This window comes from Hemiscyllium ocellatum, chromosome 14 (assembly GCF_020745735.1).
Source record: "Hemiscyllium ocellatum isolate sHemOce1 chromosome 14, sHemOce1.pat.X.cur, whole genome shotgun sequence".
In the NCBI taxonomy this organism is placed as follows: Eukaryota; Metazoa; Chordata; class Chondrichthyes; order Orectolobiformes; family Hemiscylliidae; genus Hemiscyllium; species Hemiscyllium ocellatum.
The window spans coordinates 22,658,077-22,674,895 of NC_083414.1; the positions used below are offsets into that span (position 1 = coordinate 22,658,077).

The following is a 16,819-nucleotide window of genomic DNA, read 5'->3' on the forward strand; positions in this document are numbered from 1 at the left end:
CAAATTGATATGTTTAACACTTCCTGCCTCTCAGCTGTGGTGCCTCATGTGATGATTCCTGAAACAACTGGATTGGTGATTGAGTAAACTGACTGGCCACTTCACAGAATGAAACGACAATTCATTCTCCAGTTATGCACCACTGTACTTTTAACCAGGGCATTTAAATAGGAACATACGTTGTTTTAAAACAAAGATATTCAATCTTTTTACCATGATAGGACCTGATGATCTAAAAGAGGCATGCTATATCGTTTTGAAATGTGCATATTATGACTTTGAGAGCTGAAACTGGAAGTCGTTTGAAAAGCAAACCCTCTTTCATTTTTATCAGGATTTCTTTGGCTGACCCGAATAGTATGTGATAAACAAAAATACAGATCACAGCACTTGCAGATTATAGATTTACACTTGTGTTGTTCAACTGCTAACATAAAACAGCTCAGCTTCTGGGCATTTAAAATCAATTTATGTGCTGTTCTTGCTGTGCTAAAATGGCTTACAGATTGTTGCTTTATCCTTTTTAGGTTTAATGATAGTGCAATAGAGGAGTTGTTTGTGGAAAACAAAATTGTGATGGGGCACTTCATGATTTGCTTCTTATAAAGCATTGCTGGCATAACACAGTTTTGTAGTAATTTAAGTAACAGTGTAATCCTTTCTGAATCGGAAGCAAGTTGGACAATGAATACGTTATATTTTTGCTTATCTACAGTCTTTGAGATCTCATAATACTGGCAAAAGAAAGCATCTATTTGTGAGAAATTAACATAACTTTTTCTAACAAATTTTATGGCATACTATTGAAAAAAATTTTAATGTGTGCTCTAACTAATTTATAGTTATGATTCTTGTCTTGCTTTAAAATTAAGTAACCCCAATTGCAATGCATATCTTAATGTTTTGTTAAATGTCTTACTGGTTTAATTTTTTTCTGTATTTGCAGACAACTCCACTGGAAACGTGTACATCATTATGGAAGCCAGGCTGGAAGCGCTGTATAAATCTGACAGTGAATATGCTGTTCTCGATAGGTTAGTGTGTGACAATGTAGATATGTCTGTAATATATTAAAGGATTTGCCACTTTACTCCAAACAAGCTCTGAAATTGATAGTTTAATATTGTGTTTTATTGTATAGAAAACAGTAACCGGTGGCTCAGTGATTAGCACTGCTGTCTCACAGCATCAGGGTCCCAGGTTTGATTCCAGCCTCGGGCAACTATCTGTGTGAAGTTTACACATTCTCCCGGTGTCTGCGTGGGTTTCCTCCAGGTGCTCCGTTTCTTCCCAGAGTCCAAAGATGTGTAGGTTAGGTGAATTGGCCATACTAAATTGCCCATAATGTCAAAAGGAAATGGGTCTGGATGGGTTACTCTTCGGAGGGTCAGTGTGGACTGGTTGGACCAAAGGGCCTGTTTCCACACTGTAGGGAATCTAATCTAATCTAATTGTGAAACAACTGTGATTATCATGTGGTTGCATACAAAAATACTAATTCCAGAAAGCTTTTATGTTTGTCTTCCATTCTCATCTTTACTATTCGCCTTTTGTCCACGATAAATTTCATGTTGTCTCTGGCTCTCATAGATTTATGGAAAACCTTCAGGGAAGAGAAATGTTGGAACATGCTCAAGGAGCTAGATGGTCTACCCCTTTTCCTATGTGAAAACTCTAGAAAGGGTTTGCAAGAGGTTGATCAGGAATGAATGACTTCAGGTAGATGGAGATATTGGAAAAGTTATGACTCCCAATTATCTTGGGAACATAGAAGTTTTAAGAAGTGACCTAATTTAGGTTTTGGCAATGTTATTGGAAACAAAACCCAATATTGTCTTGGAATTAGGTTTATAAGGAGAGATCATAGATTTCAAATCATGTCCATAGATCCATCTAGATGTGATAACTAGGATTTATTTTATTATCTGAATTAGAAAGCTCCTATTATGTTCAAGCTATCATCAGTTAAATTTTTTTTTAAATGAAGGTTCAAGGGTGCTGCTCTCAAAGGCAAGAAATACAGACCATTGTTTGATTATTTCTCAAAGGTAAGATGGTTACTACCAACTGCTCTTACTGTCCGTGGTGAGTATTGAACAATGCACAGTACATGAACTACCTTTGTCAGTAAAGTTATAGTTTGCATATTCAGCATCAGTAGTGGAGTATTTCCAAACAAAAAGTCACACTTGCCTGACCAAATTACAGCCAAATGAATTAAATGCCATGACATAAACCACAAGTTGAGAGGAATAATTGACAGTGTACAGATATTAATCATAGGAGTTTTAAAAATTCATTCATGGTGTATAACTTTTGCTGGCTCGGCCAGGATTTATTGAAAAGGAGGTGATGAGCTGCTTTCTTGAACTGCTGAGTTCATGGATGGATAGGTACAACTATTGTGTTGATCAGAAAGAAATTCCAGGATTTTAACTCAATGACACTGAAAGAATAACAGTATTGTTTTAAAGCAGAATGGTGTGTTGCTTGGAGGGGAACCTGCATGCAATGGTGGTTGGTGCATCTGCTGTCCTTGTCCTTCTAGGTGGTCGAGGTCATAGGTTTGGAAGCTGTAAAGTAATCTTGTAAACGGTGCACACCTCTGTTATTGTATGTTGGTTGTGAATGGAGTGAATGTTGGAAGTACTGTATGAGTTGGCAACCAAGCAGGCTGCTTTGTCCTGGATGTCATTGAGCTTTTTGAGTGTTGCAGTGCAGCCATCCAGGCAAGTGGAAAGTATTCCATCATGTTCCTGGCTTGGGCATTGGTGGAGAAGCTTTTGGGATTCAGAATGAGAGTTACTTGTTGCAGAATTCCTTGGATCTGACCTGCTTTTGTGGTCCAGTTCAATTTCTGATCAATGGTAATCCCCAGGATGTTGACAGTGGAGGATTCAGTGATGATTATATTGTCACTTATTAGAGATGATAATTGCCACATGTAAGACAAAGTTGGATGTTGCTACATATGGGCATCAATTGCTTCCGTATCTGAAGACCTATCTGTTGTGCTGAGATTTGTCAGACATCTGCAATCATTCCCACTTTTGATCTCTTAATGAAAATGGTCCTAGGTCACTGCCCTCTGTTATTCTTGCAGTTTTTCTCAGAACTGTGATTGAATTCCAATTATCGCAAACATCTTCCATTGTGAAAAGTATGATTCCAACATTGGAAAGATTCACCTGGTTCCCATTGACTGCAGTTTTTATTGGGCTGCTTTATGCTGTACTCATGGGATTCACATAGTTCTGTCCATTGATTTTGCTGTCTGCATGCAAGTAGTCCTGATGCAGAATCACCAGGTTTGATACTTCATTTTTAGGTATGTTGGTTTTGCACTTGGCATGTCGTCCTGCTCTCTTCATTGAACCAGAGTTCTTGCACTGGCTTGATGGTAATGGTAATGTGGTGGATATGCTGAATCATTAGTTGCAAATTGTGGTTGAATACGCAATTGTGCATGACCCACAGCACCTCATAGATGCATAGTTTTTGATGTTATCGATATTTTCTGAAGGTATCTCCTTTGGCACATTTTGTAATCCTACACAAATATGATGGAGAGTATCCTCATTGTGAATATGGGGCTTCATCTCCACAAGGACTATGTGGGTCAGTCCTGATACAGTCGTGAATGTATCTGGGATAAGAAGATAGATTGATTAGGATGAGGACAAATAGGATTGTACCTTTTTTTTTGCTCACTTGGGCATTGGGTGCAACTGCACCATTCTTGTTGATGGATATTGAAGTTCTTCCTGAAAGTACATTTTGTGCTCTCGCCACCCTCCAATGATGAATGAGGGTAGAGGGTATTTAAGTAGCATTTAGGGAAAGCTTTCCTTAATCATGTTTGACCTGCTATTTCAAGATGTCATGAAGTCTGTTGTTAATACTGAGGAATCCAAGACAACTTCCTCCCAACCTCATATGCTGTGCCTCTGATGGGGGTTTGTCTTGCCAGAGAGGCGGCATATACCTCAGCATGATGATAGTGGCGTCTGAAAATTATGGTTTGGTGTTTGTGGCTCCTGTAACTCAGGCTGTTGCTTGGCTCACAGTTTTGGCATGAGTTCCCAGATGATGATAAGGGGGACTTTGCAGGCATAGTAGGGCTGTGTGCTATTATTATTTCTGATCCCTCAGTCAATATTGGGTGGTCTGTCCCATTTCATTGCTTTCTGTTGATTTTATAGATCTTAGACTGAGTGGCTTGCTCAGGAATTTCAGTGAGAATTTAAGTTACTATATTATCAAGGGTTTGGAATCATGATGGACCACATCAGATAAAGATGACAGATTTCCTAAGCTAAAGAATGTAGAGAGGTGCCATGAATTTATTTTTGGATGAGAGGATTGCGCTGGAGAGAAGACTCATCAGAATGTTGCCTGGGTAGGAGTGATTCAGCAATGAAGAGACACTAGATGTGCTGGAGTTCTTTTCCAAAAAGCAGAAAAGAATATAAGAACTAGGAGCAGGAGTAGGCCACCTGTCCCTTTGAGCCTGCTCTGCCATTCAGTGTGAACATGACTGATCTTTACGTGGCCTCAGCTCTACTTACCCACCCTCTCACCGTAACCCTCAATTCCTTCATTGTTAAATAAAATCTATTTAGGTTTAAAAACTTCTACTGAAGTAGCATCAATTACTTCACTGGGCAGGGAATTCCGTAGATTCACAACCCTCTGGATCAAGAAGTCCCTTCTCAATTCAGTCTTAAATCAGCTCCCCTAATTTTGAGGATATTCCCTCTTGTCTCAGTTTCACCTACTAGTAGAAACGTCCTCTCTATGTCTATCTTATCAATTCCCTTCATAATTTCATATGCTTCTATAAGTCTTTTCCCCCCACCCCCCAACTCATTCTTCTAAATTCCAAAGAATATAATCCTAGCCTACTTGGTCTCTCCTCATAAACCAACCCCCTCAACTCTGGAATCAACCCAGTAAGCCACCTCTGCACCCCCTGTAGTGCCAGTACATGCTTTCTCAAGTAACGAGACCAAAACTGCAAGCAGTACTCCAGGTGTGACTTCGCCAGCAACCTATACAGCTGTAACATAACTTCCCTGCTTTTAAACTCAATCCATTCAGCAATGAAGGGCAAAATTCTATTTGCGTTCTTAATTACCTGTTGTACCTGAAGACCAACCTTCTGTGATTCATGCACAATGGCACCAAGGTCCCTCTGCACAGCAGCATGCTACAATTTTTTACCATTCAAGTAACAGTCCTTCTTTCTGTTACTTCTACCAAAATGGATGACTTCGCATTTATTAACATTGTATTTCAACTGCCAAGATCTTTGCCCACTTACTTAAAGTATCTCTGTTCCTCTGCAAAGTTTCACAATCATTTGGGTGGCACGGTGGCACAGTGGTTAGCACTGCTGCCTCACAGCGCCTGAGACCCGGGTTCAGTTCCCGACTCAGGCGACTGACTGTGTGGAGTTTGCACGTTCTCCCCGTGTCAGTGTGGGTTTCCTCCGGGTGCTCCGGTTTCCTCCCACAGTCCAAAGATGTGCGGGTCAGGTGAATTGGCCATGCTAAATTGCCCGTAGTGTTAGGTAAGGGGTAAATGTAGGGGTATGGGTGTGTTGCGCTTTGGCGGGTCGGTGTGGACTTGTTGGGCCGAAGGGCCTGTTTCCACACTGTAAGTCTAATCTAATCTGCACACTTTGCTCTGTCAATCATCGAGTGTTATCTACAAACTTTGATATATTACAAGTGGTCCCCAATGTCAAATTACCTGTATAAATTGTGAATAATCGTGGTCTCCATACTGATTCCTGAGACACGCCGCAAGTCACTGATTGCCGACCAGAAAAGCACTCATTTATTCCCATTCTTTGCTTCCTGTTAGTCAACCAATCCTCTCTCCATGCTAATACTTTATCCACAATGCCATTCATCTTTATCTTATGTAGCAGCCTCTTGTATGGCACTTTGTTGACGGCCTTTTGGAAACCTAGGTACACCACATCTACTGGATCCCCGTTGTCCACTTTTTTCATAATGTCTTCATAGAATTCCAAAGTTAAAAATCACACAACACCATGTTATAGTCCAACAGGTTTATTTGGAAGCACACTAGCTTTCGGAGCGACGCTCCTTCATCAGGTGATAGTGGAGGGCTCAATCTTAACACAGAATTTATAGCAAAAATTTACAGCATGATGCAAGTGAAATTATACATTGAAAAATTGATTGTCTGTTAAACCTCTTATCTGTTAGAATACAGTGATAGTTTCACTTCTTTCATGTGTAAATCACAAAGCCTTTTTTTAAAAAAGTTGCATTCTCGGGTTAGCTGTTAACAATGGTGATAGCTAGACAACATGTTGAAGGTGTTGGCCCTCTGTGTTCTCTGTCTATGCCATGATGTTTAGATTGATTTTCATCTAAAAGGTGAGATAACGGAGTTTTACATCTAAACATCATGGCATAGACAGAGAACACAGGGGGCCAACACCTTCAACATATTGTCTAGCTATCACCATTGTTCACAGCTAACCCGAGAATGCAACTTTTTTAAAAAAAGGTTTTGTGATTTACACATGAAAGAAGTGAAACTATCACTGTATTCTAACAGATGAAAGACTTAACAGACAATCAATTTTTCAATGTATAATTTTAGTTACATCACACTGTAAATTTTTGCTATAAATTCTGTGAGTTAGGATTGAGCCCTCCACTATCACTTGATGAAGGAGCGTCGCTCCGAAAGCTCGTTTGCTTCCAGTTAAACCTGTTGGACTATAATCTGGTGTTGTGTGATTTTTAACTTAGAATTCCAAAAGATCAGTGAAACATGACCTGCCCTTCATGAACCCATGCTGCGTCTGCCCAAGAGGACAATTTCTATCTACAGGGGAACCTCGATTATACGAACGGGATGGATACTATTTCGTTCGGATAATCGATTATTTCGTTAATCGATTAAATGCCTTTCTTCTGTGGCTTGAAGTTTTTAAAGTCTGTTCCCCGTTCAGGAGACTGCAGCTGCACACTGCATATGAGACCCTGCCCCAAACACCGCCCCTGCTGCCGCCTGCCCCACAAACACCTTATAACAATGCCTGCCGCCCCCCCTCCAGCACAAAACACACGAGCCCCTGCCCCCAGAATTCCGTCCAACGCCGCACCCCCACCTGCCCTCGCCTCTAGAACCCCATCCAACCCCGCCCCCTACCCCAACCCCGTCCAACACCGACCTCTGTGCCCCCAACCCTGTCGAACACTGCCCTCCGCGCCCCCCAACCCAGTCCAACACCGCCCTCTGCCCACCCCACTATGTGGGCTTCTATTCACCCCCCAACCCCTCTCCAGGGCAGCCGGACTGTACACCAACAACAAGGCTGCTGCTGTTGCAGCTGCCTTTTTGGGGGAAGTCTCCAAACAACGCATGCACATAACTTTTTACTGGAACGTTTTGACAGCTTCCACTTTTGCCCTGTACAGGACAATGTTCAGAGATTATCTGGGGAAAGGGGAGTGGTGGGGGTTAGGGTACACGCCTCTGTAGAACTCCAGGAAAAGTGTGGGGAGAGAGAGAGGACAGGAGGTCCGTCATTTGATTTGACGTGATCACTGCTGGAAACACATCTTTGATTTAATGTTTCTATCGGGACTTTGAGATTTCCTTCAGATAATCCGATTTTTGGATAATTGGTATTCAGATAATCGAGGTTCCTCTGTTGATGCCATGCTATTCCTTCCCTGATAATAGACTCAAGCATCTTCTCCACTACAGAAGTTAGCCAACCAGTCTTTAGTTCCCTATCTTTTATGTACCACCGTTTTTAAACAGTGGCATCACATTTGCTGTTTTCCAATCTGTTGGAACTGCCCCAGAGTCCAGTGCATTTTCAAAAAGTACCACAAGTGCACGGTATTTCTCCGACCATCTATTTTAGTACCCTGAGATGCATTCCATCAGGGCCAGGAGGCTTGTCTATCCTTAGCTCCATTATCTTGTCCAACACTATCTCCTCCGTAATAATGATTGTTCCCAGGTCCTCATCTACCTTCGTCTCTTTGTCAATTACTGGTATGTTATTTGAGTCCTCCCCTTTCAGTACCTTGGCCATTTCATCATATCCCATGACTAAATAGGATGAGCACTTGAAATGCCATGCCATTGAACGCTATGGGTCAAATGTTGGAAGATAGGATTAGAATAGATTGATGTTTGATGACCAAGGGGCCAAATGGCCCTGTTCCATTCTGTAAAAACTCTGCCTCAGGGATATGTCACTAGATTGTTTCAGTGATGAAGAATTTTGAAACAGTCCTCCCATCACTTTGGGGGCATGGTGACATAATGGTCACATGACTCAACTTGCAATGCAGAGGCCCTGACCAATGTTCTGGGGGCATACGTTTGAATCCCACCATGGTGAAATTTGAATTCCATTAAAAGCTAGTCTAATGGCGATTGTGTAACCACTGGTGACCATCATTAAAAACTCATCTGGCTCACTGATGCCTATTAGAGAAGGAAATTTGCCATCCTTACCCAATCTGGACTATCTGTGACTCACAGAAAATAGGAATAGGAGTAGGCTATTCAGCCCTTTAGATCTCCTTCACTATTCAATATCATTGTGACTGAGCACACCTGCAGTCATGTAGTTGACTTTTAACTGCCAAAATGCTGGTCTAGCCAGTGAATGGCTGCATCTCATGAATGAGTATGAAGAAAGTCATGAAGATGCACATTGATCACTGAAATTAGAATGGAATTAGAATAACTTATGTTGTGTCAACTTGTTGATGTATAGTCTGATCCTCCATAAATCAAATTGTGCAGATTCTTGGGCATTGACTTTTGCGTATAGTTCTTGTTTAGTACTATGTTCATTCAACAACTCAAAAGATCAATATCCAAATTGCTAAATGTATCTGTTATTTTTTTTAGATATGTTTCCTACATATCATATAATTGAACTTCAAAACTGATACATTGGATTGGGACTTCGATGTTGTGGCCATTACAGAGACGTGGGTAGAACAGGGACAAGAATGGCTGTTGCAGGTTCCAGGGTTTAAATGTTTTAGTAGGATCAGACATGGGGGTAAAAAAGGGGGAGGTGTGGCATTACTTGTCAAAGATAGTATTACAGCAGTGGAATGGACAATGGAAGAGGACTTGCCATCTGAGGTAGTTTGGGCTGAGGTTAGAAATAGGAAAGGTGAGGTCACCCTGTTAGGTGTTTTCTACAGGCCTCCTAATAGTCCTAGAGAAGTAGAGGATAATATTGCGAGGATGATTCAGGAAAAGAGTGAAGGTAGCAGGGTGGTTGTTATGGGGGACTTTAACTTCCCAGATATTGACTGGGAGAGCTATAGCTCGAGTTCATTAGATGGGTCGGTGTTTGTCCAATGTGTGCAGGAGGGTTTCCTGACACAATATGTAGACAGGCCAACAAGAGGTGAGGCTATACTGGATTTGGTTCTAGGTAATGAACCAGGCCAGGTGTTAGACTTGGAGGTAGGTGAGCACTTCGGGGACAGTGACCACAACTCGGTGACTTTTACTTTAGTGATGGAGAGGGATAAGTGTGCGCCGCAGGGCAAGAGTTATAGCTGGGGGCAGGGAAATTATGATGCAGTGAGGCATGACTTAGGATGTGTGGATTGGAAAAACAGGCTTCAAGAGAAGAACACTAATGAGATGTGGGGATTGTTCAAGGAGCAGCTACTACGTGTCCTCGATAAGTATGTACCAGTCAGGCATGGTGTAAAGGGCCTTGTGAGGCAACCGTGGTTTAGTAAGGAATTGGAATCCCTTGTGAAAGGGAAGAAGGCGGCATATGTAAAGATGAGGCGTGAAGGTTCAGTAGGGGCGATAGAGAGTTATAAGGTAGCCAGGAAGGATCTAAAGAGAGAGCTAAGAGAAGCGAGAAGGGGACATGAAAAGTCTTTAGCTGGTAGGATTAGGGAAAACCCAAAGGCTTTCTATAGGTATGTCAGGAATAAAAGGATGACTAGGGTAGGTATCGGTCCAGTCAAGGATAGTAGTGGGAAGTTGTGTGTGGAGGCGGAGGAGATTGGAGAGACACTAAATCAATACTTTTCATCAGTATTCACTCAGGAACAGGACATTGTTGCTGATGTGAATATGGAGTCACAAATGATTAGAATGGATGGCCTGGAAATATGCAGGGAAGAGGTTCTGGGAATATTGGAGAGGATGAAAATAGATAAGTCTCCTGGGCCTGATGGCATTTACCCTAGGATCCTATGGGAAGCTAGGGAGGAGATAGCAGAGCCATTGGCCTGGATTTTTATGTCGTCATTGTCAACGGGAATAGTACCAGAGGACTGGAGGATAGCGAATGTGGTCCCCTTGTTCAAGAAAGGGAGTAGGGATAGCCCTAGTAACTATAGGCCAGTGAGTCTGACTTCAGTGGTGGGCAAAGTCTTAGAGAGAATGGTAAGGGATAAGATTTATGAACATCTGGATAGGAATAACGTGATCAAGGATAGCCAGCATGGTTTTGTGAAGGGCAGGTCGTGCCTCACAAACCTTATTGAGTTCTTTGAGAAGGTGACTAAGGAAGTGGACGAGGGTAAAGCAGTAGATGTTGTGTATATGGATTTTAGTAAGGCGTTCGATAAGGTTCCCCATGGTAGGCTAATGCTAAAACTACGGAGGTATGGCATTGAGGATACATTAGAGGTTTGGATTAGGAATTGGCTGGCTGGAAGGAGACAGAGGGTAGTAGTTGATGGACTATGTTCATCTTGGAGTGCAGTTACTAGCGGTGTACCACAAGGATCTGTTTTGGGACCATTGCTTTTTGTTATCTTTATAAATGATCTAGAGGAAGGGCTTGAAAGCTGGGTAAGCAAGTTTGCGGATGACACAAAAGTCGGTGGAGTTGTGGATAGTGAGGAAGGAAGTGGTAGGTTACAGCGGGATATAGATAAGTTGCAGAGCTGGGCAGAAATGTGGCAAATGGAATTCAATGTAGCTAAGTGTGAAGTCATTCACTTTGGTAGGAGTAACAAGAAGATGGATTACTGGGCTAATGGTAGGCTACTTGGTAGTGTGGATGAGCAGAGGGATCTTGGTGTCCATGTACACAGATCTCTGAAAGTTGCCACCCAGGGAAATAATGCTGTGAGGAAGGCATATGGTGTACTGGGCTTTATTGGTAGAGGAATTGAGTTCCGGAGTCCTGAGGTCATGTTGCAACTGTATAAGACTCTGGTGCGGCCTTATCTGGAGTATTGTGTGCAGTTTTGGTCGCCATACTATAGGAAGGATGTGGAGGCATTGGAACGAGTGCAGAGGAGGTTTACCAGGATGTTGCCTGGAATGGTAGGAAAATCTTATGAGGAAAGGCTGAGGCACTTGGGGCTGTTCTCATTGGAGAAGAGAAGGTTTAGGGGAGATTTAATAGAGGTGTATAAGATGATTAGGGGTTTAGATAGGGTCGACACTGAGAACCTTTTACCGCTAATGGAGTCAGGTGTTACTAGGGGACACAGCTTTAAATTAAGGGATGGTAGGTATAGGACAGATGTTAGGGGTAGATTCTTTACACAGCGGGTTGTGAGTTCATGGAATGCCCTGCCAGTAGCAGTGGTGAACTCTCCTTCTTTATGGTCATTTAAGCGGGCATTGGATAGGCATTTGGAAGTTATTGGGCTAGTGTAGGTTAGGTAGGATTCGGTCGGCGCAACATCGAGGGCCGAAGGGCCTGTACTGCGCTGTATCTTTCTATGTTCTATGTTCTATAATTACAGCAAACTTGTTATTGGACGAGGAATGTGCGAGTTGATCAAAAGGTCCACATAATCAATGTAAAAGCACACACTAATAGAAATGTGATACGGATGTGTACACATCACTATTATACTTTATTTACAGCATAAATCACTTAAATATTAATCTAACTTGGCCTTAAATGAAGCTTAGTGGCAGACAGCCTTCTCACTCACCACCTCAACTGAGTAATAAGACATTGTATAGATCGCGATAATACAGTAAACTTCCAGACTTTGAGGTATATAACTTCTTTGCCGGTTTAGCAAGAGTGCAAGTTCATAAGGTGCTAGTTAAGTTAAAGTTTGTACGTTTATATGTAATTTTAGTAAAATTGTAAAGGCAAGTTTTTCTATGTGTGTATAAAAAACACAATTGCTGGAAAATTTCAGCAGATCTGGCTGCATCTGTGGAGGAAGAGCAGAGTTAATTTGCCTGTTAATTTGCTTTTAAAGTCCAAACTCGGTACAGAATAAACTGTTAGTTAACGAATGCTAAACTCATACTGGCTATTAGAAACCAAACAACAAATGGAAATAATGAACATAATTAATTGCAAAGTTGCTTTTGCTATATTTTGCAAAATTTAATGACTGTGAGCTGCCTTAATTATCTGTAATCATAATTTTATTGCAAAGAGAATTGGTTAATTTTGTACTTTATGAATTCTATACAGAATATATAGATGATCTCAGTAATAATACTGTCTTTCAGTGCAAAGAAACCGGAGCCTTCACTGTTCTTGTGGACAACTATGTTAAAGAGGAAGAGGGTACAGGTGTTGTACATCAGGCACCATACTTTGGTGCAGTAAGTACAATTTTCTTCATTAAAATGAGATGACGTATTTAAGTTAGTTAGGAATGATTGTACTGCTCTTGTTTATGGTACAGTTCTTCTTCCTTACCATCTCTATCAGTGTGTACCACGCTAAAATATGCATGGAGATGCATCGTTTGTGTTCTCATGATCAATTGTCCTTAGCTGGGGAGGTGAAGACATCTATGTTACTTTTTCTAAGTGGCACAGATCTACATATGCTCTTTCCAATTCCACCGTGCCATTTGTTATTGGCAGCAGCATGATTTGACATCTTTCCCAATCGTGAATATTGATAAAGTATTGGCACTGGAATGTAAATGTAATATTTATGACTAATATGGCATTTATGTGGTTTTGTCTGCTTGTGCTTTTCCATTTGCATGCTTATCTAGTCAAGTTCGTGTTGGCATTTTAAGTTGAGTTACATGTTGAATCTTAGTGTGGATGTCAGGGAATCTTTGTCTAAATATGGAGCCCTGAACTTATGGAATTTTGGAAAGATAATATTGACAGATAAAATAAAATCTCCACCAGGTTTTTATTTCTTAGTAATTATTTTGAATTATGTCATTGAAAATACCTGACATTTGGTTCTTGAGTATGAAATGTCATGCCTTTGGATTTTTAAAATATCAACTTTTAAAATTTTGGATAGAATACTTAATGGCCCTGTTTTATTTTTAAGACTGGTGTAAATTTATATGTACTTCAGCTATTTGAAGTGTGGATCCTTTTGTGTTCTTGGGATGTATAATGTTGACATTTCAGTGAAATTCACACCAACATGAATAGTTACTGGGGAAGATTGCCTTTAAAGATGGGATGTTTTCTTTTGAGTTGGAATAGAGTTATTTTTCTTGTTTCTGCACCTGAAATAGGCCTTAACAATGATGGGATCGAGTGGAAATAAAATTACTTCCACATTTATTTAGAACAGTTTTTCAGATGTCCAAATTGCGATCACTTTTGAATAACAAGTTAGTATAATCATTCGTTTTCAGTTTCCATGGCAATTGTATTGAATGTTTGATGTTGTAGGATACAGTGCATAACTTTTGATTCTACTGTAACCTGCACTGTTAATCATTGAGTATTGAACTTGAGTGAGAAAGGTAAATGGGGAGCAAAGAGGTAAGGAGTATGTGTGGAGTTTGTACATTCTCCCTGTATCTGTGTAGGTTTCCTCCACATCCTCCTGTTTCCTGCCACATTACAAAGATGTGCAAGTTGGGTGGATTGGCCATACTAAATTGCCCATAACATGAAGAGATATACACATTAAGTGGATTTTACCTGAGAAATGTGGGGTTACAGGGATAGGATGAGGGGAGTGGGTCTGGATGGAATTCTGCTCGGAGGGTCTGTGTGGACTTGATGGGCCAAATAACCTGCTTCTGCATTGTAGGAATTGTATGATTCTCTGACCCTGTGGAGAAGAGCAAGTCCATGAAACGAAGTGTGGCTGTTAGAATATCTTATGGACTGTGAAATAGACTTCAAATTGCTGAAGGATAACAGAGCAAAGAGTAAATAGCAATTTGGTGTCAAAATAGATCTTAAAATGAACACAGGGATGAAGCAGGAGTCTACTTAGAGTAAGGTAAGGCTGGAGACTGATTTTTAAATGAAGACTAGATCTTTTTACAGCTAAAAATTTAAAAAGTGCTGGAGGTACTCCGCAGTTCAGGCTGCATCTATGGGGAGAAACAGTTTTAAAGTGTCAGGCTTATGGTCCTTTTTCAAAACTGAAAGCTTCATATGTGAATTTTACTCATTCAGTGAGACAAGTATTGAAGTGGAACTTTGCAATGTAGCAACTGTTTTTGTTTGGGCCATAGGACATGTGCTTTGGTTCTCAATAAGTTTGGAGTTTGTGAGCACTAATTGAGACCAGGAAAAATATTCATTGATGTAGTAGAAGGAGAGGTAAGCGTTGCTTCTCTGGTGGGTAAAAGAGTGGACTTCTGAATGGGCTCGATGTAGAGTTTGAAACTCAGCTTGGCTTTAGCAAATGTCAATGGTTTGCGTCTCTTGAATTGATGTGAAGGTGCAATTTGAGGATTTGAATGTTGATCCATTGGTTGCGTGGTTATTAAGACTGCTGCACTTTTGGAAACCCTAGACATACAGATGGAGGAAGGCTCTCTGCTGGTGAATGAGACAAAAATTGCAGATGCAGGAATCCAAGGCGGCTGAAAGAACACAGCAAGCCAGGCAGCATCAGGTGGTGAAGTCAACGTTTTAGCTGTAAGAAAGGCGCTGAAGAAGGGCTACTCCTGAAACTTTGACTTCTCCTTCTCCTTCTCCTGATGCTGCCTGGCTTGCTGTGTTCTTTCAGCCTCCCATTTGTCTACCCATGCTGGTGAATCACAGCGCCAGCCACTAGCTTGAGGGGACAAAAGAGACTCTGGGATGGACCATACAGAAAATAGACTCTGCCTAAAAAAATAATATGTCGATTGAATAGGTAAAGCTAGTATGAAATAGCTACTAAAAGAAGAGACGACCAGGATGAATTTTTTTTGTTTCATTTTCTGTTTAGAGCAGAATGGTTTCACTGTTACGATGGATGTATGAATAATGTACCTGTTGTCTAAATCTTTTTAATTTTGGCAGTATTTAATGAAATATGTGAATTTTCCAAGAAAACAATGTAAGAATGGCTTTTGGTAAATTGCTCATCATGTAGATATACGTGCATTTTTGACAATTTTGAATATGATTTGAACTTTACCTGTAAAAACTGCAACAGGCTGTTTTCACATTTCAAGGAATACAAAGTTGCAATTGATTTTGAAGTATTACCTGAATTTATTGTATTAACCATGATTTAAAAATTCCCTTTTAAGGTCTCAAAGTGTGTGAGACCTTTTGCTTTAGTTTTCCAAACATGATGTTTTTAGGTTTTTTTTCTTGTTGTAGTGCAGTGGCCTGGATTTTCCAGTAATCAGTCATTATTCTAGCATGGATGGGATTGAACATGGGACCAATATTCCCTCTAAGCTAGAGAATGTGCACAGCTGCTCCAAGGTTCTGTGCACAGGTCCAGGAGGCTTGTACAATCAGGAAGAAAATTCAAGGGGATGTTATTGGGGACCCTGCGGACTCCAAATGAATTGCCTGTGAAATTGAAGATTCCACTGGGCAATTCCTGTATGTCTGGAACCCTCCGAAAGTCCCCATTTAAATGTGAGAACTCAGAAGATTCCAATGAAATGTAACAGTTACTCAGGAAGTATGAAACTGTTAAAAACATAGACTAACTCCTAAGTAGCTCTTGAACTGACACTCTCCTGGTGCCCTAACCTCACACTTATGTCCTCAACATTTGAGAACAAAGTGGCTGTCTGTGATGCCGGACCTTTGATAAGGTGTCAGTGATTTCAGATCTTTTTGTTTCAGATTATAGCAGCTGACTGCTGTGCTGATTTGCGAGACATTTCTGGATTATGAAAGAACTGTCAGAACAGAAGTATGACTTCACATTTCTGGAGAAGCCATGATGCATATATCCTCTCAGAAATGCAGCACAGTCTAATTTTGTTGTGAAAAAGACACGCGTGTCAATCTGTGTGAAATGTCCCAATTTGGAAAATCCGTCCCCATATATTTTTGGCCTTTCTTCATAGAAAAGCCAGTGGAAATAGTAGGATAGACTTGGACTTTAAAAATATAACATTTTTTTTAAAAATTACACCTTCAAACAGTTTTGTTCAACCTAACTGCCAATCCTGAAAAATGTGCCTTTTCCTAGTACCACTGTTGGGGTGAATGTTGCGATAGATGCTTCTCCACAAAGGATTTTCTGAAATCTGATTATTTTTAGGACTTTTCCAAGCACTGATCCTTCAACTGTAGACATTTCTTATTGCATTCCAGATGTAAAGGGAAAATAATTTTCAGAGAAGTAAAGTTGGTCATTTACTCTGCCAAAACAATGCTGTCTGTATTCTTGAGTACACTAGTTTTGTCATTTTGCTTTTCCTCCAAAATCCATGTCTCATGAGGCTTCATTCAATTTGGTCCTGTAGGATGATTTCCGCGTGTGTGTGGATTATGGCATAATCCAGAAAGATTCAACACCAGTGTGTCCAGTGGATGCATCTGGCTGTTTCACAGCTGAAGTGAAGGACTTTGCTGGATTGTATGTTAAGGTTAGTGGATGGTTGTTATATGTTGCAGTTTTGGAAGAATGATTTAAAATAGACAAGGGGGA

At 40.7% G+C, this 16,819-nt stretch overlaps 1 protein-coding gene across 1 annotated transcript in view; it reads left to right on the forward strand.

Annotated features, from left to right (window-relative positions):
• iars1 (isoleucyl-tRNA synthetase 1) overlaps window positions 1-16,819 on the forward strand; it is a 190,122-nt gene that overhangs the window by 47,543 nt on the left and 125,760 nt on the right. The window contains exons 8-11 of the mRNA XM_060835504.1: window positions 947-1,034; window positions 1,988-2,048; window positions 12,496-12,591; window positions 16,635-16,757. Of these exons, the coding sequence (XP_060691487.1) occupies window positions 947-1,034; window positions 1,988-2,048; window positions 12,496-12,591; window positions 16,635-16,757 (368 nt within the window). The remainder of the gene's footprint in view (window positions 1-946; window positions 1,035-1,987; window positions 2,049-12,495; window positions 12,592-16,634; window positions 16,758-16,819) is intronic.